The sequence below is a fragment of the Telmatherina bonti genome, assembly GCF_933228915.1.
Source record: "Telmatherina bonti genome assembly, chromosome: 9".
NCBI classification, from domain to species: Eukaryota; Metazoa; Chordata; class Actinopteri; order Atheriniformes; family Telmatherinidae; genus Telmatherina; species Telmatherina bonti.
In genome coordinates, this window is record NC_136627.1 from 10,924,275 (window position 1) to 10,948,230 (window position 23,956).

The 23,956-nt window shown below is 41.4% G+C and overlaps 1 protein-coding gene across 1 annotated transcript in view; it reads right to left on the reverse strand.

Annotated features, from left to right (window-relative positions):
* Positions 1-23,956, reverse strand: part of LOC306760935 (calsyntenin-2-like) — a gene marked incomplete at both ends in the record, with an annotated part of 361,417 nt that overhangs the window by 228,218 nt on the left and 109,243 nt on the right. Inside the window, one exon of the mRNA XM_079246988.1 lies at positions 16,686-16,808. Coding sequence (XP_079103114.1) covers positions 16,686-16,808 — 123 coding nt within the window. The remainder of the gene's footprint in view (positions 1-16,685; positions 16,809-23,956) is intronic.

Below are 23,956 nucleotides of genomic sequence, written 5' to 3' on the forward strand. Positions count from 1 at the left end.
ACTGTCTCTCCAAATTGCAATTTGTATTATTCTGTACTTTATTTTCTGTTCAATAAACTTTGTAATCTTTTTCACTTCAGAACCAGACTCCTCGTCATTGACAGACTTTTTTCCACAACAGGTACTACTGTTGCTTTCACCCTCCAGGCCTTCTACAGATCTTCCTTGAGGCCTTGGTACTTCTCCAGTTTCTCATGCTCCTTTTTCCTGATATTTTTTTCCTGATAGATTGATAGTATAACTTTCCCCTGCTGCTTATCCATGATCACTATGTCCGGTTGGTTGGCCACCACCATTTTATATGTCTGTTTTATTACACTATGCCAGCTACTTGGTCAGGGCACTCCATGTATTCTTTGCCTGCTAGTCTCTTGCACCCTGCTGTGAGGTGCGGGATTGTTTCAGGGGCTCCTTTGCATAGTCTGCACCTGCGATCCTGCCTGGTATTGTAGATCTGGGCCTTGATCGCTCCAGTACTCAGGGCCTGCTCCTGTGCTGCCATGATTAGTACCTCTGTGCTGTCCTTCAGTCCAGCCCTCTCCAGCCATTGGTAGGACTTGTTTATATCGGCCACTTTGGTGATCTACTGGTGGTACATCCCATGCAGGGGCTTTTCCTCCCATGATGGTTCTTCCATCTCATGTTCTTCCAGACTCCATTGTCTGAGACCTTCACTAAGTGCTTCATCCCTTGGTGCCCTTTTCCTGATGTATTTGTAGAGCTTGAATGTTTCATCTTGGATAGTGGCCTTGATGCTCACTAGTCCCCGGTCCCCTTCTTTGCACTCAGTGTCTAGTTGCTGGACACTGAATTTGGGGTGGAACACTCCATGCATGGTGAGCAGCTTCCATGTTTAGACATCCGTGGTCTGAGCTTCCTCCTTTGGCCATCTTATTATTGCAGCAGGGTATCTGATCACTGGCAGGGTGTAGCTGTTAATTGCCCAGATCTTGTTCTTGCCATTGGGCTGACTTCTCAGTACTTGCCTCACTCGTTGCAGGTATTTATCTGTGGCAGCTTTCCTTGTGGTTTTATTCATGGTTGCCATTCTTCTGTGGTATGCCAAGGTACTTGTACCTTTCATCCACATTTGTTATCCTGCCCTCTGGGAGTGCAATACCCTCCATATGGATTACCTTCCCTTTCTTTGTTATCATTTGCCCACATTTCTCCAGTCCGAATGACATTCCGATGTCCCTGCTGTAGACCCTGGTGGTGTGGATCAGTGAGTCGATGTCCTGCTCACTCGTAGCGTACAACTTGATGTCATCCATGTACAGGTTTACAATTACAATTAATTACAAATATGAATTAAATACAGAAAGGTTATTTATGTTTTGGCCACTATGGGCACTCAACCTTCCCATATATGTGTATATATTTTTGTTTCCCAGTAGATCTTTAGCTTTGGGGTAACAGGTGGTGTGGCAGCATTTTGAATACTAATTCTTTACCTAACTCAGCTGCTGGACATACTGGTCTAATCCCTCTATAATACACAATTTTGATACAGTGCACCTCACATTGCACCAGTGAAGAAAAGACATTTCTAAATTACTTCATAATTCCTTTAGCTCAAGCAGATTAAATAAAACTGGGTCTTGCTTTTGGTTAATTCTTCCTATTAAAAAATATTACTTATATAAGTTGCATTTTATTGATGTATACATGCATGTTTTTTTGTTGGCTGGCTTTTGTTGCAGTTCTGGTGGTGCAGTGAAAGAAAAATGGAAACTACAACATGCAAAAAAACAAAATAAACAAAGGAAAAACCATGACCGATAAACAAATTAGATTTGCTAGTAGAGGTGAGAAAAAGTAAATTACTTTTAAATACTTAAGCAATTAAGACAAGACCGAGCAGTGTGACATCCTGCTTTCCATATATGTGAAGTAGAAGTTAGCATGAGGTAACACTGCTGGATCATTTTTACCCTGACTTGGCACTGTCATAAAAATACTACTCAGAACAGTAGAAGGTCTCACTAGATAACAAATCAGAAAACACAAGTACAGTGAATATGTACAACATTCACACATGGCTTTAATTGAAATCCTCTCGATTGATGCTTCTCTCTGTTCCCTCTACGCTCCACACGTGCTCCTCTCTGGTCTACAAGTGCAGAACACCACTATCTCCTCTTGAGTTGCACCTCCATTTTATGCTCCAGCGGATGACAATAATTTAAGCCTCCCGATATGCAAATGTCCTTAATTGGACTGTCACAAGTTCGCAGGCTTCGTCAACTTTACAAAATGACTATGGCTGGGAGCAGATTGGATTTTGGTGGCCAATCTTGTGCACTTAATTTTCAGTCATTTTGCAAGCGTTTCACTTCAGGTTCCTGCAACATGCCGTTTACAGGAGCATCCATACAAGCTGGGGAAAAGTAAAAATGATGACTCTGTCTTGTCATTTTAATTCCCACCTTAATCTCCCTTTCGCTCTGTTTGCTCACTTGCTTGCCTCTCAACCAACCTCAATTGTCATGTGAATCATCTCGTTTGCAGTCTTTAAAACCTCTATGATTATGGGGAATAGAACCAGCGGCAGGGGGGTGGGTGGGGGTTGGGGGGGGTGCTCCTTTTGTCCCCATTCTGTCAGATAAATATATTTTGTTCTGCATTTAAAACTCAGCCACGTTGAAAAAAAAGACATTTCCTCTGCCTGGCTCGGAGCTGATGGCTTTGTTCATCAGTACTGCGGGTGCAAATGCTCCAGTGTGTCTGGATTCAGATAGCACATGAACACATTGTAATTCATGAGGATTAATATAATACTCCTAATACATGAATATTCGATGGAGTAGTGGTGGTGGTGTTTTCTCTCAGGGTGGAGTACAACCTTGCTGAACTATGAAAGCGTACAGCTAGAAGCATTCACATCTGCCCACTGGAGTGTGAGTGTTCACGTATGATCAGGGACAAATAGTGAGACCGGCTCATGCAATATAAACCTAACACTCTTAGTGTGTTCTCCTTTCACGTGAATAACCTTGATGTGCTGCTTCCTAGATACTGTCTGTCGTCTCAGATGAGAGGAGACTATTCATTATGACTCTCATGTTTTTCTTTCATCTTTCTTTAAAAAATGAGTTTTGTGTGTGTTTACCAGCTGATTGCTTAGCTGTGTAAAATAGTGGTTTTTCATTACGGCAGGCAAATCTCACTTTGAGTTAAGTATTTATGTGGTCAATTTTCAAGAATTTTGCATCCCAAAGCCCATAACTGTGGGGCCTGCAGGACCAAACATCCGGTTTCATAGGTGTAATGTAAATAGAGATGTGTGGTACCTGCAAAGGTAGTCCAGATTCTCAGCTAAAAGATGATAAAAAGCATTTCTGTGACCACCAAATGCAGGAAAGAAAAGAAAAAATTAGCAAAAACAGGTAAACAAAGTTTGCAAAAAAATGTAAACGCCAACAATGGATGTAAACGGCAAATAAAGCGCCTAAATGCACACATTCTATCAGTTTCATCTCACTACGACCAAGTTTACCAAACCAGAAGCAAAAGAAAGCCAATTCTATGCTTCATGTTTCATGTTTATTCTTACCTTTATCTTTGCCAACACTTACATCCACTGCAATGAAACCTCTTTTAGTAAAACTACTGCTTCCCGTTGTGCTTCAGGAGAACTTTCCCATCCAACATCACAGTTTTCTGCCTGGTTACATGGACTGGATTGGACCACAACAGGGTTCTGTCGTTCTGCATCATAAGCATTTCCCCCCTGACCACTGATATCTGGTCAGACTGATGTAAGCATGATGATATTAGTGTAATTCTATATTATCGCACAATTAAAATGAGTACTTGATTGGCCAATCATAGCGTTTCATCAAAACCATACCAAAGAGAATTAATCAAATCTTTTTGTGGATGTAATTGTCAAGCAGAAGCCCCAAAAAGACCCTTGGGGTGTGAGAAGTAAAAGCAAACCCCCTCCTCCACGTACCAGTAACGTCAAATGAGTTAAATCCTGCTGACAGACAGCAAAGTGTCTTGATGTGCAGCCATTTATCATACTTTCTTCCGTGTTTTCTTTCTTCTGCAGTCATTTTCCCCTCACGCACGCCCAACCTGCCCCGCTTCCTCTCACTTAATTGAGTCTTTGATTTACATGAGAATGAACATGCTGAGATGATATTAGAGATGATGGCACTGAATGGAAAGAAGATAAAACACCTCAGCAGAGATGGAAGCCGAGCAGGAGCAGGTTAAAGCGGGCCTCCGACCGCCGCCGTCGCTCCATCCTTCAGTCGAGACCGCATTAATCTTCAATTCCTCATCTGGGTTTTAAAAATGAATGCCACTCATTCAGTATGAAAGAGGAGTGAACCCGGGAGCAGATGATGTCGGGGGTGATAATGCCATCGGGTGATTAATAGTACAGGATGTTTTTGTGGAATGACGCTCTAATAAACTCTGTTCTCTGGAGAAGAGCGCTCTGGGGCTGAAGCCATCCAGGAATTAACTACATGTATGTGGGTGGGGATTAGCGTAAGACTCAAAGCTCTGGATTGCTGTTATGTTTCCATTAAAAGGAGATTTTCATTGGATTCTCAGGTTCAGTTCTCTGTGATCTCCTGGGCAGCAACAACAGCAGTTCACTGTGTTTTTTTATTTTTTTATTCACTGTAACAGACAATTTCTTGCCCTTGCAGGAAGATTGTGCCCACTCAATACATTTCTGAAGGGTGTGAAAGTGAGGAATAGCAGAATTAGTACCGAGATAAATGAAGCAATGGAAAGGAACAGTGTGTTGCTCGGTTGATTGCTTTGAATTTTCCACGTTCCTTCGCAGAAATAAAAAAAAAAAACATGAGCGAGTCCAAACAAATCTGATTGAAGTGTTTCATAGAGCTTTTTACAGATTGCGGTGTGTTTCTTTACTCCTCTCTGCTGCATCATCAAATTAAATCATGTGCTGTCGCTGGCTTAAGTGTCTGTAAAAGTGGACGACTGAAAGGTGACAAACAGGAAGAAGGAAGAAAAACAAAGGTTGCACATGTGTGTGAAAGCTCAGCGGAAGCTGATAGTTGTCAAATGGAAGGATGGAGATCTTCAGATAACAGAAACTTAAAATCAGGTAGTGGTTTATATACAGGGCCACAACTCAGAGCTGAAACTATACACAAAAAAAATATTGTAAGTATTCAAAAGTATCAAAAGCTGCTTCACACGCTTCCAAGCACAGCAGTGATTAAGTGGCAAGTGATGAATGAGATATTGACAGCCTGCTGAAGCATGCAAGGCTCTGAAAGAGTAGAGCAACTTCAGCTAAAGGTCTTTGAAAAAAGCATCCTTCTTTCTAGCAGGCTGCAAAGATTCAGAGCAGACTTGTGCTTTTCTTCCTTCTAGATGTCTCCTGGGAGGAGCGCTCATGACAGCCTGCTAATATTTTAAGTAGAGGATTTGAGTTTTACACAGAACACATATGCTGACATCAAACAAATTACAAACACTCTGAATGAAGATATGCATTTTTATATGTACATTTATATATATACATGGAGCGCCATGACCAAGTAGCTGGCATAGTGTGCAGGAATCTCTGTGCAGAATATGACCTGGAGACCCCTAAGTCCCAGTGGGAAACTCCCCCCAAGGTGGTGGAGAATGAGAAGGCTAAGATCCTCTGGGACTTCCAGATCCACACAGATAAAATGGTGGTGGCCAACCAAGCGGACATAGTGATCATGGATAAGCAGCGGAGGAAAGTCATAGTGATCGATGGATCCATCCCCAATGATGGAAATATCAGGAAAAAGGAACATGAGAAACTGGAGAAGTACCAAGGTCTCAAGGAAGATCTAGAGAAGGCCTGGAGAGTGAAATCAACTGCAGTACCCATAGTGATCTGAGCATTGGGGGCCGTGTCCCCCACACTGGAGAAGTGGCTCCAACAGATACCTGTTAAACATCAGACATTTCTGGAGTCCTAGGAACAGCTAAGATACTGCATAGGACCCTCAAGCTCCAAGGACTCTGGTAGAGAACGCGAGCTTGAGAGATGAACAGCCACCCACCCTACCCTGGGGAGATGGGAGGGGTGGGTAAATATATATGTATGCAAAAGTCTTTGAAAAAAGCATCCTTTCGTTCCTATAAGAAACGAAATTGGGGAACTGTTTCCTATTTTTGCTTTGTCTTGTCACACTAGCAGCACATAACTGTGTGACGGCGGCTTGATATGAATGAGAACATATGCTGGACTAAGATGCCTCTGTTGATGTGTGAATTCTAAGAAAAACAATGGCACGGAAACAAGGAGATGATTTCTCTAATTATTTTTATTGGCTAGAAACCCGACATGTGGCGTGTATTTTCTCACCTTGTCAATACACCATAATTGTTTCTCACCTCAGTTTGACAATTAAACATTGATAATTATTCATTTATTATGGATGTACAGTAAGTGCACATTTAGAACTTTGCATGTTTATGACTACCTTCTCCACATAGGGAGCAGTTAGCCAAAGAACAAAATGAAACTGCAGGCTATTCTCATCTAAACATGCATCACAAATAGCCCCAGTTTAACACCAGTTAAAGGTAGCTGAAGAAAACAAAACAAATGACGTACCTCGCAATACTGCACAAGATTGTTGCCACTTTTTCATGGAACATGCTGGAACATTCAATGATCCATTAAAACGTCACATGGTGGCAAGGTGGGATGGTATTTGGAGGGATTGGATGAGGAAGCTACACAAATGACTGGCCATCCAGAGAGCTGCTCTGTTTTGTAGTTTGATAAATTTCCTGGCTGCAGCAAGACGCTTAAATCTTATTTGAGTCCTTTACTTTTGCATTTGAACAATCCGTATAATATTCAGTCATTTTCTGAGCAGTCGTCAGCATCATGATGAGCTTTGTCAGTTTTGGGAAATTACTGTGCAACCAAATAAACTGCAGATTTAGGTTTAGGAAAGATCCTTGTACACTGCAAAATTCCTGGTGGTTTCAAATGGAAATGCTTTTATGATTTGTTGTAATTATTTTAACCATGAGCTGAGATATTTATCATTCCACATAATTTTGCAGGAGTTTTGTGGTGGTTGGCAGTGTTGCCTCACAACAGGATGGTTTCTGGTTTGAAGCTTAGCTGAGGCCTTTATGTGCACTGTTTTCATGTTCTTTCCTGATGCTCTAACATTTTCCTACAGTCCATAAACATTCTCCTCGTCTAAGTGGCACTCAGACAGAATTTGAAAGTATCTGCAACTTTGGAACAGTGATGGTTCAGATGACAGATTGAACCAGCAGCATCAACCAAACCACAACATCTACAATATATAGCTGATTTACAGTCTTGCAGAGTTAACAGCATTTTAGAGGAAGATGAGCGCAGAAAGTGAACGCCAAATAAATTATTTTGTTATTGCAATAACAATGAATGTATGGCTTTTAAAGTAGCTGCATCACAAACGTACCTTTCTCACTCGGGTGAAAATACCATGAACACGTAACTATACAGGATAGTATAGGACGCTTTTGTTTAACTTTAACTTCCTTTTAAATAACAAAGAATGCATTGCAGAGTGAGCATGTCCATTCTGTAGCTCATCAAAAAAGAGAAACAGCTTAAAGCAGAAAAAGAAATTTCATTACAAAGACTACTTCCTTCATCTGTGGTTCAGTGAGGGAGAAGATTGCATTGCAGTACTTCATTAATAAATGACTACATGAACAATGGCAGAGTGATTGTTCTATTGTCTTGAAGCCAGATAGGGCACTTTAAATACCAGAAGATAGTCATTATGGTTTCTGCGCCTTTCAACTCTAAAATAATTTGGTAGCTGAAATGGAAAATACAATCCTCATTACATGTAAAATGTACAATGCAGATAAAACATCCAACCTAAATTCTGTTTCCACCAATGGGCTCGAGTCACAGGGCGGATCACAACGCATTGGTTTGTTGTTTTCACTAGTTGAAAGGGTGCCAGCGTGTCTGATCCAACCTGTCCTACTTTTTGGGGCCCTTCTACTCGGATACCAATGTGGCCCAAAAAGGTGAAGCTTGATAACCTGCAATCCACTGATGTCATCACTTCCTGTGTGACTCGGCACTAAGAACAAAGCAGCAACAGCAACATGTCTGAATCTTCCATGTAGTTTCTGCTGTTTAAAGCCACACCACAATAAGAACCGATTCTTGGCCCATTTCTAATTGACAAGTTTCCTCCACAGGGTGGCCGGGCTCTCCCTTAGAGATAGGGTGAGGAGCTTGGTCACCCGGGAGGGGCTCAGAGTAGAGCCGCTGCTCCTCCGCATCGAGAGGAACCAGTTGAAGTGGCTCGGGCATCTGGTCAGGATGCCTCCTGGACGTCTCCCTGGTGAGGTGTTCCAGGCACGTCCCTCTGGGAGGACACCCCGGGGAAGTCCCAGGACACGCTGAAGGGATTATATCTCTTGGCTGGCCTAGGAACGCCTCGGGATCCCCCCCGCAGAGTTGGCAAATGTGGCTGGGGAACGGGAAGTCTGGACTTCCCTGCTTAGGCTGCTGCCCCCGCGACCCGACTCCGGATAAGCAGCAGAACGTGGACGGATGGATAAAAAACAATGGATGCACAAGCAGTGATGGGATCACAGCCGAATCACCAAACTACAGTGATGAATAAAGTTTTATTGATTAACTCATAAGTTGCCAGACTGAAATAATATCATGGATATGTAGCTACGCACTTTGAACTCTTTTTGTTTGCATGGTGATGTTTCTGTACTTTATATAAGAACACAATAATGCTGAAACACCTCTCTTTGCTTTGTGTGAAGGAAACAGATTATAGTTACTATGTTTGCTATCAGGGGTATGTTGAAAAAGGCTAATTGTAAGATATAAATCATATATGTGTACATGTATGATGCCCCCTGGTGGTGATACTCTTTGCGGACCCCCATTTTAAATATCCACCTTTAACATTGTTGCAGCGTTTGTAGTGAAACCTTCATGTTGTCAGTCCCGCCTGTTGGCTAATGGCTCCTCATGAAGCACATCAGATGTGGATGTAATTAAAAAGTGTTCCTCATCACAAAGGAAAGAATGAAAGGAAAGAGAGCTCGTCTGTGGGAAAATGACGCATCACTCTGGGCTCTGATGAAGGATGAAAAGCACCACAGTGAATTCAGCATCTGGATGAAATCTGACAGCTGGAAATTATTTGACCAAGATAAGACAAGAGTGTGAGTACATAGGAAGGAGGAGGAAGTGATGGTTTGTTCCGGGTCAACTGAAGCAAAATGACTAAAAAAGGAGGGAGGAGCTGAGCTGTGGTTGTAAGGGAAGCCTGAGCAGAAAGCCCAAATAGATTAAGGGCATCTGCCAGCTTTGAAGGGGAAATTATTTTTATTTTTAGATGGAAAATGATTTCAGTCTGTTCCTTTTTAATCACAGTTTTAAGCAGCAGCTTTGAAGTGGGGGGTGTTGAGGGAACTGACTCGGCTGCACCTGTTGAAAAAAGAAAGGAAAAGAGGCTGCTTCCTTATTTAAAGCAGCCCTATGGTGCTTAGAAATGTTCATCCACATCAAGGAATGAGTTCAAAAAAGGCATGAAGGATGTACTCATCAAAAGGCTCCATCTTTGACTTGACATTTATATTTTTAAATTGTGAGGTGTATTTATAAAACTAACATTCAGTAACCACTTATTAACTCTGACAGAGGATGAGTTTATGTTTGGTTTCACATTTACAGTGTGGAAACCCTGCAAGCCTCTGTGCATTGTGTGATGCTTTAGACCCAGATAATAAAACTAATTTATATTACATTTGATAGATTTTTTAAAATGAGAACAAACTAAGTAGATTTTTGTAAAGATGTTGCTTATATTTACCTGAAATCTTACCTCAAATATGGCACTTTCTTTTCTTTTTTTTCTTTTTTTTTTTTGGGACTCTAGACTTTGCATCGGGCATTCAGATGAACACAATGGTTTCTAGGTTGCAACGAGGAGTTAATGCATAAAATTAACCAGAGCACATGAAAGAATATTGCAGTACAATATAATATAGTAATATAGCAGCCTTTCTCATTGAAATAGGCCTGTAAACATATGTACATTCTGTACAGAAGCCGAGAGAAGCAGATTATGATTTTTATTTTAATCGCTATCTTAACATAACTACGATGGTTTTCTCAAGATAATGATTACTTACACCTGATGAAAATAGACCCCATGACACGGTGGGGGGGGGGGGGGGGGGGGGGGGGGGGGGGGGGGGGGGGGGGGGGGGGGGGGGGGGGGGGGTGGCTACACATATGGTTTTATATGTGTAATTCTGTGAATGAGTAACTGGTAAAAAAAAAAAAAAAAAAAAAAAAAAGACCTGTTGCAGTTTCAGCCTTTGCCAGACTTGATAAATATAAAATCAAATGTATTTATGAGCGATGGATGTTCATTTGATGTCAGCTTGCATCGTTGCTGCCTGACATCCCAGTACAGCACAGCTCATGGACCAACCAGTTGATTTGGTGGGAGAGAAGAATTTAATGGTTAAGCTCTCATCCATGCTGAAGGACAGTCCCACTCCCCACCGATCACACCCCACCTGAACACCGACAGGCCTGCGGAGCTCCCTCAGAGACAGACTACTGCACCTAAAGTGTGAACGAGTTCTCGACTCCTGCAGCCGTTAGACGGTAAAATCCAGTTCATTCATTCATTCATTTTCCGAACCGCTTATTCCAATTCAGGGTTGCGGGGAAGCTGGAGCCTATCCCAGCCGGCTTTGGGCGACAGGCAGGGTACACCCTGGACAGCTCGCCAGTCCATCGCCGGGCAAAATCCAGTTCAATTTCTTAATTTACATACTTCACTTTTCACTTTTGTTAGGCTGATTTGAGTAACCTCGTCTCATCTGTCTTATGATATATTAACTGCAGAACTAATCTTTACCTCTCTATTCATTTTATTACTTCATCTCCAGGTTAGACAATATTTTCCTATATTCAAACAAACCCTTTTCACTCCTGTCTTGTTAATAAATGCTGTAGTGCTTCTCCACCTACACCCTGCGTGGAGTTCATAGCCAGTGTGCTAATGATATACTTTTTACAATTAGCTCAAGACATCTTTCCCAATCAGAGAGATAGAGATGTTTAATCACAGCACATCAAGCAGCCTGCATGTATTGTATCTCTTTTCTTTCATTTGTGTCAGAGACAATACTGTTTTTGTCCTGATGAAGGACATTAGATTTAATATTTTGCCAACTTTCTATACCTGCCAGTGTTGCTGATTGAGCAGCGTGTGGTTTTGTAGGTCACTGCTGAGGCATTTGCTTGCCGCCACGTGTAAGCCGCAGGGCTCGGGGGACCAGTGAAAGTGAAGGATTGACACATGAATAGGAAGTTACAGCACAAGGAAATGAATGGCTGTCAGTGTCTGTTCATGCCAGCCATGCAAAATCAGTAGTGACTGACAATGTACTAGCCGGTGTCAAATACCAGCACTTAGCACAGCTTTTGCCCATTAACCTTGCTAACCCGGCACTTTACAAGCCCACTCACAACGCTGAAGTCAACTAAAACATGCCACTTCAGCTTAATAACCTGATGGACTGTTGACCTTTTCTCTCAGAAATCAACCACCTGCAAAGCAAATGTTATAGTTTTAATATCAAAGTAATGGGTTTACTTTTAAAAGTTATTTGAAATTGGTAGACTACTGTGTTTCTGACAATCACTGAGTACTCAATGCAAAACACTTCAAAAATAAAGCTGCAGGTTAAATTTTTGAGTCATGTTGATGAAAAAAGGCTGTACATTAAGGTTTTGGATGTGGTTGATGTGTTCCTTAGAGGCGCAACTGAATGCGCTTCACTCATCACCTGCCAAAAAAGTCTGGTAAGTTTTCATTTATACCCAACAAAATGAATTTTAACTCATGACTGGTGGATTTTTGGGTGTTCAAAGGAAATGCCGATAAAAAACTACTCCAGGATTCATCTTCTTTTGAACATAAGTTGTTCAAAAGAAGATGACGGGTGCCTCGGTGACAACCAGGTGGATGCTTAAGTTTCCTGCAAAAGACTGGAATGCTAAAAGATTACCATTTCCAGCTATTTATTTATTTATTAAAGAATCAATTGTATTGAGAAAAAGTTTCAGAAATGGTTGATTTTAAAGAACCAAAAAGAAAATTATTCATAGAACAAACATATTTTGTATGATATTAAGGAATAATTTTTTATTCTTGAAGAAAATTATGAGGTTGGAGAAATTTCCAACTAGCTTTAGTTTTTAACCATCACAATTTTTGTTTCACTGAGATTTTTGGTAATTACTGAAACCGACTAAAAACAACCAATATTCAATACCAGATATTTTTATTAAAAAAAAAAAAAAAAAAAAAAAAAAGCTTATTTCGGTCTGGTACATGAGCATTGTCTGGGACCTCTTTGCCCTAAATATGTAGACACTGTGTCATACAGAACAGTAAACTTGGACACATCACTATTTTGAGTTAGTGGGTAGTCCTCATTTTTAACTAGTTCATTTAAACCCTGAGTCAGGAACAAAGCACCTGCCTGCCAGTGTGCATGTGCATGGGCACGTGCATGTGTGGAAGTCTTATGGCAGAGTAAAGCAGCAGACGAGAGCCCTTGTGGAAAAAAAAGTAAAAATGCATCAATGTCAGCAGATGTGGCCTTAATTCAAGTCAGATAGAGCAGGAACACAAGGAAGTGGTGTGTGTGTGTGTGTGTGTGTGTGTGTGTGTGTGTGTGTGTGTGTGTGTGTGTGTGTGTGTTGGGGTGAAGCTTGCAAAAAGGACAGCGAAGGTCTGAATATTAATGCTCTGTTCATGTTTTACCAGCTGGATGCTTAAAACTTAAAAAATGTATAATGTCGGTGAAGGATACAACTTAAGTCCTGTTTCCACCAATGGGCTTGGGCCATGGTTTCCAGTTTGTGTTTCCACTGGCATAAAATGGGATGGGTGCCAGAATATCTGATCAGACCTGTCCTACTTTTTGGAACCCTTCAATTGGAATACCAGTCAGGCAGCTGGTTCAGTCTGTCAGCTGAACCATCAGCTTGTTTGGCGTTGCTTGTAGATCAGGTACCATCCAGTGATGTACTGGGATAATTAACTAAGCTGATGCAATGCTGAGTTCTTTTTCTACCATTGGCTATGCAGCCTTACTAATGACAGGCTTGTTTCTGATTCCTGACTCCCTGTACTTCTCACTTTTCCCAGGAAGGTTTCCACATCAGCCGGCGTTTACTTCACACTGACATGGAAAAGCTCAAGTCGATGATTGACTGATTTTGTCAAGCTGCTTGTCAGTTAATGATTTAAAGTCCTGTGACAGGCAGAACCTTCAGGAAAAAGTTTCGTTTTAAAATGAATATGGAACTCTGTGTGTAAAAAAATAAACTCTTCTAAAGTATTGAATAAAGCCAAGTTTGTACCATCAGAAGTGGTTTGTACAGAGAACTTCTTTCCAAGAGCAAAGCTACTGGCTTTTGTAAGATACAGCCTTGCATAACAACAAGGAGTTTGCACACTATACTTGTGATTTTTACTTTCCTGACACTCTATCTGGGGAAGTTTGACGTTTGTGACGTCTGTTGTCAGTCTAAGCCTGCTTTCAGATACAGCACTGCCATATTTCTTGTTGTTCCACACCAGTGACTGTGGTGACTACTCCACCCTGCTCAGCAGTCTGACAGGATTACTGGGCAGCTTTAAAATCATGTGAAAGATAAACAAGGAATAACTGGCGTTTATACCTGATTTGTTGTCTTTTCATCTGAATGAATCTGAATTGTGAATTGACTTCAAGCGCTCGGCGTTGGCGTACAATCGACTTATCTTTATAGTAAAAGCATCACAGTCGTCAGCCTCCTCATTTCAACGGCGTGACTGCCGTAAGTCTGCCATTGGATGTCCGTGACTTACAGCAAATGTGCCATAATTAATACCTAGTTGACCTGATTAATGAGGCCTAACTACTTCCTGTGCACATGCTCTGCCACTCCACCTCAGCAATTTGATAGAGGAAGAAAAGACTCACTTCGGATAATTACTGGATATTGTTTTCAGCCCGGCTCAAGGTCATGGTACGGGGAGAGAAAGAGGGAGCTCTGCTACGGTGTGGATGTGAGGGGGTTTGGAGGTAGTTGCTCAGACATGAGGATGGATGGGAAGTATGTTGGAAGTGGAGATGACAGGAAACCAGAGAATGGGGAAAGACAAGTGAAAGAGAGAGAAAGATGCTGTGATGATGTAGACTGCTACCATTACTGTTCTTGTTTTTTTTATTAAAAATTTAGTGGGAATCTCCTGCGCGGTTCTTACCTTCGTATTGCAGGAATACCCATGTGCATGTCTTTGTGTATATGTGTGTGCATGTTCTCCGTGTGTGGCTATCAGTCTATCAAGAGCCAGAGGGCATGAGCTGGTCAGCCAGCTACCCTCCCAACTGTCTCATCATTTCCTCTCTGTGGGGGGGCCATTACAGTGAGCCCCTCAGGCCATGCGACTGCATATGCACACACAAACACACACACACACACACACAAACATGCACTGAATGGCAAACAATGAAAAATGTTTTTCTAAGCATACACACTTTATTTTTCTTTCTTTTTTTTGTTACACACACACTATTCTCTCCTTCCACTCATGCATCCAGCTCAGCTTTAAGGGTCTCTATGAGTGGGTTTCAGCCCCGCGCAGCAACCCCATGCTGGGGCCTTGGCCACATTAGCAGCCTGGCAGGAAAGGGGATGGCAGACTTCGCCAACAGCCTCCAGCTAACGTCCTCCCACAAGAGCTGGCACCCCGTTGGATGAACTGGAATGGTCACAAAGTAGAAGAATCTAATCCGGTTTTACTCTGTTTTTCTAGTGTCCTCAGCCACCATGAGGCTTATTTGGGTCACTTTCCACTCTAAATAAAGAGGAAATAAGAGTCCTGTATGATGCACGCTGACTGACTATTATTAGATTAAATGTCTCCAGCACATAAAAGGGTTCACAGTGCAGTGTGGTGCAGAGGAAACAGTAAAGCTGCATCCCACTAATATGCTTCCCATTGTGGATCAACATGCCAAAGTCTTTCTGTATGAGCTCTAAGTTTATCCACCTTTAGCTTATCAAGAGGCATTTTAACCCTTAATACTCCAAGCCATTTCTGGTCCACCAGGTTTTTATGTAAAGTGCATGTAGATAGTCAACTCTTGAAAAACAGTCAGTGTGCAGATATCATTGCTGAAGTTGCCAAATTATGAGGCTAAAAAATGCAAAATGCAACAGCGGTAACACGCAGATCAACAGTAGCCGAGCCTTTTCCTCTTCTGCATGTCATTCTCTCAAGGCTTTCAGGAGAAAACAAGATTAAAACTAAAACAAACACACAACAGGAGCTATTTACATTTTTACACCTTGCCTCCAGGCATTTTATTTATTTGCTATTTACTGTTACTTATTTTTGAAAATAGTTTTTTAACTACTAAAATGTACCAACTATTTCCTTAATAAAAAAAATCCACTCCAGCTCTACTGTCTTTTGGCACCACTGTGCATGAAAAACCAGACCTACAGGACCATTATTTCTGTTTATTTGTTGATCTTTGGCTGCTCCTGATTGAACATCAGCTAAACTTTGACAGGAAGTAGCTTCATCATCATTTTTAGGTCACAATGGCGGTCTCTTAAAACAGTAAAGATCAGTTTTCATCACAAAAATGTCATAATCCCGCTATCATGGATCACTCATAGTGATAGGGGATTTACTATATAATCTATAAATAAATAAACTGTATTTTGCAATTGGATTGTAAACTTCCTGGTTGTGATATAAATGCCTGGAAAATTTCTCTAGATCACACAGGGGTCTCAAACTCCAGTTCTCAATGGCAGGTTTCCGTTGTTTGCCTGGGCCAACACACCTGAATGAAACCAAATAGATCAAACAGCTTCCTGTCAACTTTGTCACAGTATCTGTGTCTCCATTTCAGTTTTTCAGAAAATAAAAGCAATATCTCTAAAATTTAGACAAACTACAACTGCAGTTTACAAGTGTTTCCATTAAGCGGTGTTCAGTGCATAAGACTCATGAAAGTCTCATAAATCTCGTAAAATCTAGTCCCACTGACAAAATTCTCTAAGAATTGCGGCTTTTGGTAGGAAGCCATATAGGGTTATTATGGGATTTTCTGCAGCAGACTTGCTGCTTTTTGAAGCCTTTTTCTTCTCATTATCCTTTCTAATTAACTGTAAAACTGAGTTTCGCTGTTTGTGGCCATCTTTCTATGAAAATAAATTAGTCATGTGACTCCTTAGGTCACATCTGGCGACATGTAAATGTGAAAAAAGTGTTTCCATTACACTTTTGTGATTTACTTCTATATCCATACATCTGAAAACCATCTAAAAATGTCAAAATGTAGGTGTCTCCATTACCAAATTTGAGTTGCAATATTTATGTTTCCAGGCTGTAGGGGTAATGGAAATGCAGCTCATGACTGATTAATTTCAGTCAGGTGTGTTGGCCCAAGCAAACAACGAAAATGGGTTGAACTGCGACCCTCGAGGAGTTTGAGACCCTTGAAGGGTAAACAATAAATAACACTTTACCCCACAGTGTTACACACCACCGTTCCTCATAAGTTGTTGACAACATCAGCGATAAAGCTCCAGCAATCTAGCAACGAGATATGTACTATACCTGCATAGGGGATGGGGGCATCTTTGTCAAGGGCCACCAATGGAGGATCCAGCAGAACGATGTCAGTGTTTTCAGTGATCACCCCATGGTATGATGTTTCGATCCATGGCTTGTGTTTATTCACTGTGGAGAGAAAGCAAAGTATGAGCTACTAGTAAAGTCTTTCAAGATGTCCCAAAAAGCTGTTCGCAGGTCAAACATTTAACTGATTCATACATTTTTATTGTCAATAAAATCTCAGGTTTACAAAAAGGCCAAAATGCCAATGGTTGAACATACAGTACAAGAATAAAACCCGATCGAGCTCCCTGCAGGGTCTGTCAGCGATAAGATGAGGTTTGTAGTCTGTTATTCCACACATACACTGGTGCATGTGATTGTGTAGTACCACATCACAAGACATGAACACTAGGAAACCAGTCCATCTTAAGCAGCATCCTCAATCAATCACTCCATGCCACTTTGAATTTATGCATACTGCTGTGTTTATAGCTTAAAATGTTTAACTTGCATATAAGTATATTAACGTGCATGCATTAAGCAACATGGTTTGTAAATATATGAGTCATCAGCTACCTCATCAGTTCTCCAACATCCCAGGTTTTTCATGGAGGAATAGACTTTCAGAGCATTTCCAGATAGACAAATCAGGAAATCCACGCTTTATGCTAATTGTCATATTTTTAAAACAGACACTGACATCACAGATAGAACTGAGTCTGGCAAAATGCCATGGACAGAAAACTCAGTTAAGAACAAAGGAGACAGAAGGCATACATTCACACCATGCCATCAAACTCCACCAATCTTAGTTAGCAAGACAAACTCAGTTTCTACTACATGTGAGGCTGGAAAACTGTCAAAATCTTCTTATGTGAAGAAAAAGTGGTTTTTGGTGGATTCACTTCACTGATGTAAAATAGTACTTACATGCCCAAACTCAGCATCTCTTTAGGGTGATAATGCTAATTTCAGATTTTTAATATGACCTGTATACCAACTTTCTTGTTTACATGTTATGGCCTCGACACACACGGGATGAAACAAACAGCAGCGACATCGGCAGTGTCACACATCATGCCCTTGAATTGTTTGTCTCAAAGAACTTTGATTGGTTATAATGTTGGAGGGAATTTAGGCAGTTTCACTGCAGAACGTATGAAATAAAGCAGGAAGAATGACAATTTTGCTCAAAATGACAGAAGTCTTGCTGCTAATTCTACTTTACAACATAGAAAAAAAAAAAAAAAACAACAACCCTGTGTTCATCCTATTTTAAAAACAAGGGAACATTCTGGTGATTATCATCATTTGATGGTAGATCTGAAAGCAGATTAAAAAAAAATGTACATTCTACTTGATTAGTCTATAAAACCCTCACAACGCTTACGCTGTAGTGTTGTGCGACAGCGACAAAAGTTGAGCATTTATAAACTCTCTTGTGTTGCATTGCAAGCTCCCATGTGCACATGAAAGTGAACGAGAGCGAAAATTCCCATGCGCTGATGTTATCTGTGGCTTGGCTGGAAGAGGGCAGTGATTTTTGCCTAATCCCGCAGTTTGTGATTAAAATGAATGTGCTAATTTCACAGATTTCTCTCTGAATTAACCATTTAATCTTGACAGGCCTCCAAATCTGAGACGATGGTCCTCAGCCGGAATAGGGTGGATTGCCTTCTCCGGGTCGGAAGTCAGGTCTGCCTCATGTGGAGGAGTTTAAATATTTCGGGTTTTGTTTACGAGTGAGGGAAGGATGGAGAGTGAGATCAACAGACGGATTGGTCTGGGGGCTCAGAGTAGCTGCTCCTCCGCATCGAGGGGAACCAGTTGAGGTGGCTCGGGCATCTGGTCAGGACCTCCCTGGTGAGGTGTTCCGGGCACGTCCGTGCGGGGAGAGACCCCAGGGGAGAGCCAGGACACACTGGAGGGATTATAATGCTCGGCTGGCCTGGGAACCCCTTGGGATCCCCCCCGCAGAGTTGGCAAATATGGCTGAGGAGAGGGAAGTCTGGGGTTCCCTGCTTAGACTACTGCCCTCGCGACCCGACCCCAGATAAGCGGCTGAGAATGGATGGAGGCCTGGTAAAAAGTATCTTATTGATTTGATAAGTGTAGGCTAGATATTTTTTACACCTGTCTGTAAAATCCCAAAAATTATCTCATGACCCTCGTGGGAGTACCGATCGAGAACCGAGCCGTGCACACACTAAATTTTTATCTCTGTAAATATGAAGTTTATAATTAAACCTGGCAAAGCAATGCAGCAATTGAAGGTCTCCTGGAGCCTCCAGGAAAGAAGTTGTGGAATGAAAAACCCAAAAACTGGACTCCAAATCAAAACAGTCATGGTTACAAACCACATTAGTTCTGCACTGGATGTTAGAAAATTCCACCTGATAAGGCTAAAACATCTGTTTTCTAATGGGAACAATGGTACAAACATGTTGCGGCCTTCAAACACATGCAGTCAGAATGCAGTTGCTGTCTCAGTAGAACTATCCGTTTTCACAGCATTTAGGATCCGATTAATATTCCAAAGCAGTGATTCCTGACAACAGTCAGGGGAGCTTCCACACCTTGAACAAGGTCTAGCCTTGACTGATGTGGATTGAAACTACAATTAGATCTAAACTATGTTTAAATTTGACATATTAGCATGATGGAAGAATAAATAGAACAACCTAAATTAATTTTGTCCATTACCTTATATCACCATCTGCAGAGGGCTGACGAACCAGCAGCTGCTTTAAGTAACCTAGTGAGCACATGTGACAATCAAAGTAGTAAGTTGTGAATAATTCTGATACCTAATAGGCAAATAATGGAAATATATTAATAAAAGCATCAAGTAAAACAGAAAAAAACACAAGAAAAAGTACAATTTAAATGGAAGCTTCTTGCTTTTTAGGTCGCATCATTAAGAATTTAACATGATGGATTAAAGAAGAAGAAGAAGCCACAGATCCAAAATCCATCAACGTCAATCTCTGACATACTCCCATATGTGATGGTACTGTGACTGAAGTTACTGTGAGGAAAAAGAAGTCGGTTTTAGATGGGCTCTGTGATTATATTTTTGCTAACAGCACAGATCGGGTGAAACCTTGAGAAAACATCCTAACGCTAGAGGAATCCATATTCATGAGTGCCAGCTGAGAAAGCATGGCTAACAGCTCTGATACAAGTCAGGAGAGATCATTCACAGGGGAAGAGATGGGAACACATTAGTCTATTTGGACGTGATGAATATGTATGAATTTGTTAGAACAGCATGGGGTAAAATGACTCTGGATTTGGACTTTAAATGCCAGTTGGTGCCATTATAGGGAAGCATTTCACTGTTGCTGCTATGCAGATTTGATTTTAGAGAAGAAACAAGACTGAATGTGTCATTACTTTGCTTCCCACAACTGAAATTAAAAGGTAAATATCTATGAAAAAACAACATTTTTGTTGTCATTTGGATTGAAAAAGAAACAATTGACACAACGGTACATGTAATTCAGACCAATTGTTTTTCTCTAATCTACTCTTGTGGCGCAACAGAACAGGAATAAATCAAAACGAATGATAAAAAAAAATCTAATCTGCTATAACTTGGGACAAATACATAGCCTTAGTACATATAGTACATGTCATAAGTCTGTTTGAACACAATCGCTAATGGGGAGTCGAGAGAATTGCAAATCCTTGCCCTTAAATTTATTATTAGTTTAGTCTCAGCTTAGGAGCCCTGCTGACCCTGTAATCCTCCATGTGCTGTATGCCACTCACTGTGACTACTTAGTTGTGTCAGGCTGACCCAGAGGTTGTCCTCTGCATTATCAAAATGTGGTATTGTGAGAGCAAAAAGCATTTTTAGAGGAAATTCAGAAATGCAGCTACAATCCATGGAAAGTCAAAAGGAAGACCTTTTCTTCTCATGAAGCACACTACACAGCGATGACTCACGGAAGACAATTCAGCATCACAATTTAGACTGATGACATCCCCGTACTGATGATGACCCTTTGTGAGTGCATCTTCGCATCAATCGGTTTGGACTGGCTGCATCATAATTACCATCTAATGACGTCTCGAAGCCTCACGGCTCGGTTCGCAAGTGGGATGGAATGGTTTTTCACCAGGCGGAATGAGAGCTTTAAAGGAGAGTCAGCCTTCGGTAATCACCGCAGCATCTCAATGGGTACCGCCCACATCTTAACCCCGCCCCTAACCTATAACTGGAGCTCATTCAGCCACTTATAAGAAATACAATGAAAAAGCGCCATTTGAACAGAATGTGGTTCATGTATTGACAGCTTGAGACGAGCCCTATGGTCATCGCAGGGAAATGGATGATCTGCCTCTTTCATCTTGGAGTAACGTAGGCTATCAGAGGTTGAGCGGGGGGTGTAAGGGAGGGCAGGATCGTGGGTGGTGAAATAAACACATCAGACTGTCAGAAAAAGAAACATTGCAGCTGATTATCATGATCCAACCCACAGATGCAAACACTGATGCCCTGACTCTCCACGTTAGTTAATACTCTGCCAGGGTGACTTCAATCAAAACTAAACATACTAAATCCTCCAATCAATAAGAAGAAGCAGAACTCCCCGAACGGCTAAGTTTCCCCTCCTCATTTCCCTTCTGCAGGTCAAACCAAAGAAAAACAAAAACTTCTCCGAGTTCCTTTTGTTGAAAGAAGTCTTCAAGCCTTTGTCTGCAAACAGCAAACACCAATGAAAAGATTTGCCCTTTCGATATTTGGATTGAACCGAGTGGCGCTCGTCTACCGCTTCAGGCCTCAGACAGACTCTAAGAGCGCCAAAAACATCAGTAAACACTCACATACCTAAACACTCTGAGTGACCCCAATTTCTAAAAGCAAACACCTTGTTTGCCACTAAAAGCTCCCGGTAAATGGCATGCAATAACCTGTGTTTGTAAGTTGAAGGGGTCTACTGACATCTTATGAGTTGTTTGGGTAAATCTGACAGGCAAAGATACCAATGGCTTTTTACAAAAAGAGCTAAAATCAAACAGATCGTTTCTGTGTTTCATGTGTTAACAGGCAGAACAAACTGCCCGTGTGGGATGGCCATGTTTGCCCATTTACATCTGAGATGGTATTCAAATACCATGACCTTTGGCCGCCGTGTCACACAGTGGGAAAGCAATTGGCTGAATTCTATTAAATGCCTTCGAGGCAGAATGGACATTTGGGAATCGCATGGTGTTTATTTGTTTGAATGAAATTTCAATTAACTTTCTGTAGTAATTCCGTGTTTCCTGCCATGTAAAAACCAGACTGCATATCACTGACAACCATGTTTTTGTACTTTTGCCTTTCTGATCTTTAAATCAAATTAATTACAGGGATACAGTTATCACCCTTGTCCTGGCTAATATAATCATGTGGTGTGACAGCTGTAAAGCTCTGATGGTCTTTACGGTGGGGAGAAACCTTTACAATTTCACTGGCAATTAAGCCGAGAGTCATAGATTTGACTGGAGGATGTGAGCATGGCAGTAGGTGTGATAACGGTGGATTAATCTCTGACCAGACAATGGTGCACCACTGTAACTGTGCAGGCGGGTGCCACCTCTTAACAGGCGGGTGCTGCAATCTAAGCAGACCCCGTGGGGGGGCTGAGAGGAAGAGAGAGGGTTGTAATTAAAAAGAAGTCTGTAGGAAATTAAACTCTGATTGATAAGGTCAACAAAAAAGGGCTGCAACGAATGTATCAGCATAATGAAAAGTAAACGTTGCAGAGACAGTTAGCCATTATTGCAACCAATAGCCAATTACAGACGCACTATAAGCACATGACAGCTTAAAGGGGAGCAGAAATGTCCATCAGCAGGTCACTACGAACCATCAGGAAGCATCCTTACTCTGATGCTGTCAGAAGATGTGTTTCAGCTGCCTTTTCCCTTCTTTTTCCTCAACCACTCCATCATCGCAGTGATCCGTATCTTCTCTGAACCCTGGAGATCTTTGCAAACATTAATCTTGTATGCACTCGGTGTCCTGGCTTAGTGCTTCACAGAGCAATCTGACAGGAAGGATCTGCAGGGAGAGGACTTTATTATGGCTAAAAGTCGCTTTTTTTTTCTGTAGATACATGAAGAAGTTTAGTTTGTGAAATGGGAACGTGGTTTGTCTTTCAGCTGTAACTGACATTATACACAGCAAGCAAAGTTTTACTGGTAACTTGATAAAATGTACGCCACTGGTTTACTTACTGGTGTCCTTCTTTGTACAGTGTTGTGACGCTGCAGTCATGTAGAAATTAACTTTACATAAAACTCAGAAGAGTCAAATTAAATGTCTACAAAGTGAATAATTATATAATTTCCAAAATGATTCTTTTTTTTTTGTCTATCCATATCTTAATCTTTGTGTCTGAAATGAAAATAAAAAAATTTAAATAAATTTAAATTAAATTAAATTAAATGTATTACATAGGACTTATAAGTCGATATAGTGATGGGTTTAATGTATTAATGTTAAATTGTGTGTGTGTGTGTGTGTGTGTGTGTATACCAAGAAGACAGGCATCATCAAACCAGTAAGGCATACTTTTTTGAGGTTTTCTCTGTCTGTTTTTACAAATATAATCTTCTTTGTTTAATTATTGTTTTCCTTTTCTTTTCAAGGCCTTAAGTTCACCAAGCAGAAGTTTCATTGTTTAGTGTTGGATGATGAAACGGTGACTAAAATCAGAAGGAAATTACAAGTCAGTTTTTACTTTTCTAAGCGTGACTGAGTGCTTTTAACATCTGAACCTAACCGTGCACATTAGTCTTTATTTTACTTTCACGTTGCAGCCGTTATCAGGCTGCAACACAATAGAAAAGTAATGCAACACATTCTTAGTTATAAGTGACAAATACCAAAGTTTCAGTTACTTTTTTGGCTGAAAAAAAATCCATCCATCCATCCATCTTCTGCCGCTTATCTGGGGTCGGGTCGCGGGGGCAGCAGCCTGAGCAGGGAAGCCCAGACTTCCCTCTCCCCAGCCACATTTGCCAACTCTGCGGGGGGGATCCCGAGGCGTTCCCAGGCCAGCCGAGAGATATAATCCCTCCAGCGTGTCCTGGGTCTTCCCCGGGGTCTCCTCCCAGAGGGACGTGCCTGGAACACCTCACCAGGGAGGCGTCCAGGAGGCATCCTGACCAGATACCCGAGCCACCTCAACTGGTTCCTCTCGATGCGGAGGAGCAGCGGCTCTACTCTGAGCCCCTCCTGGATGCCCGAGCTCCTCACCCTATCTCTAAGGGTG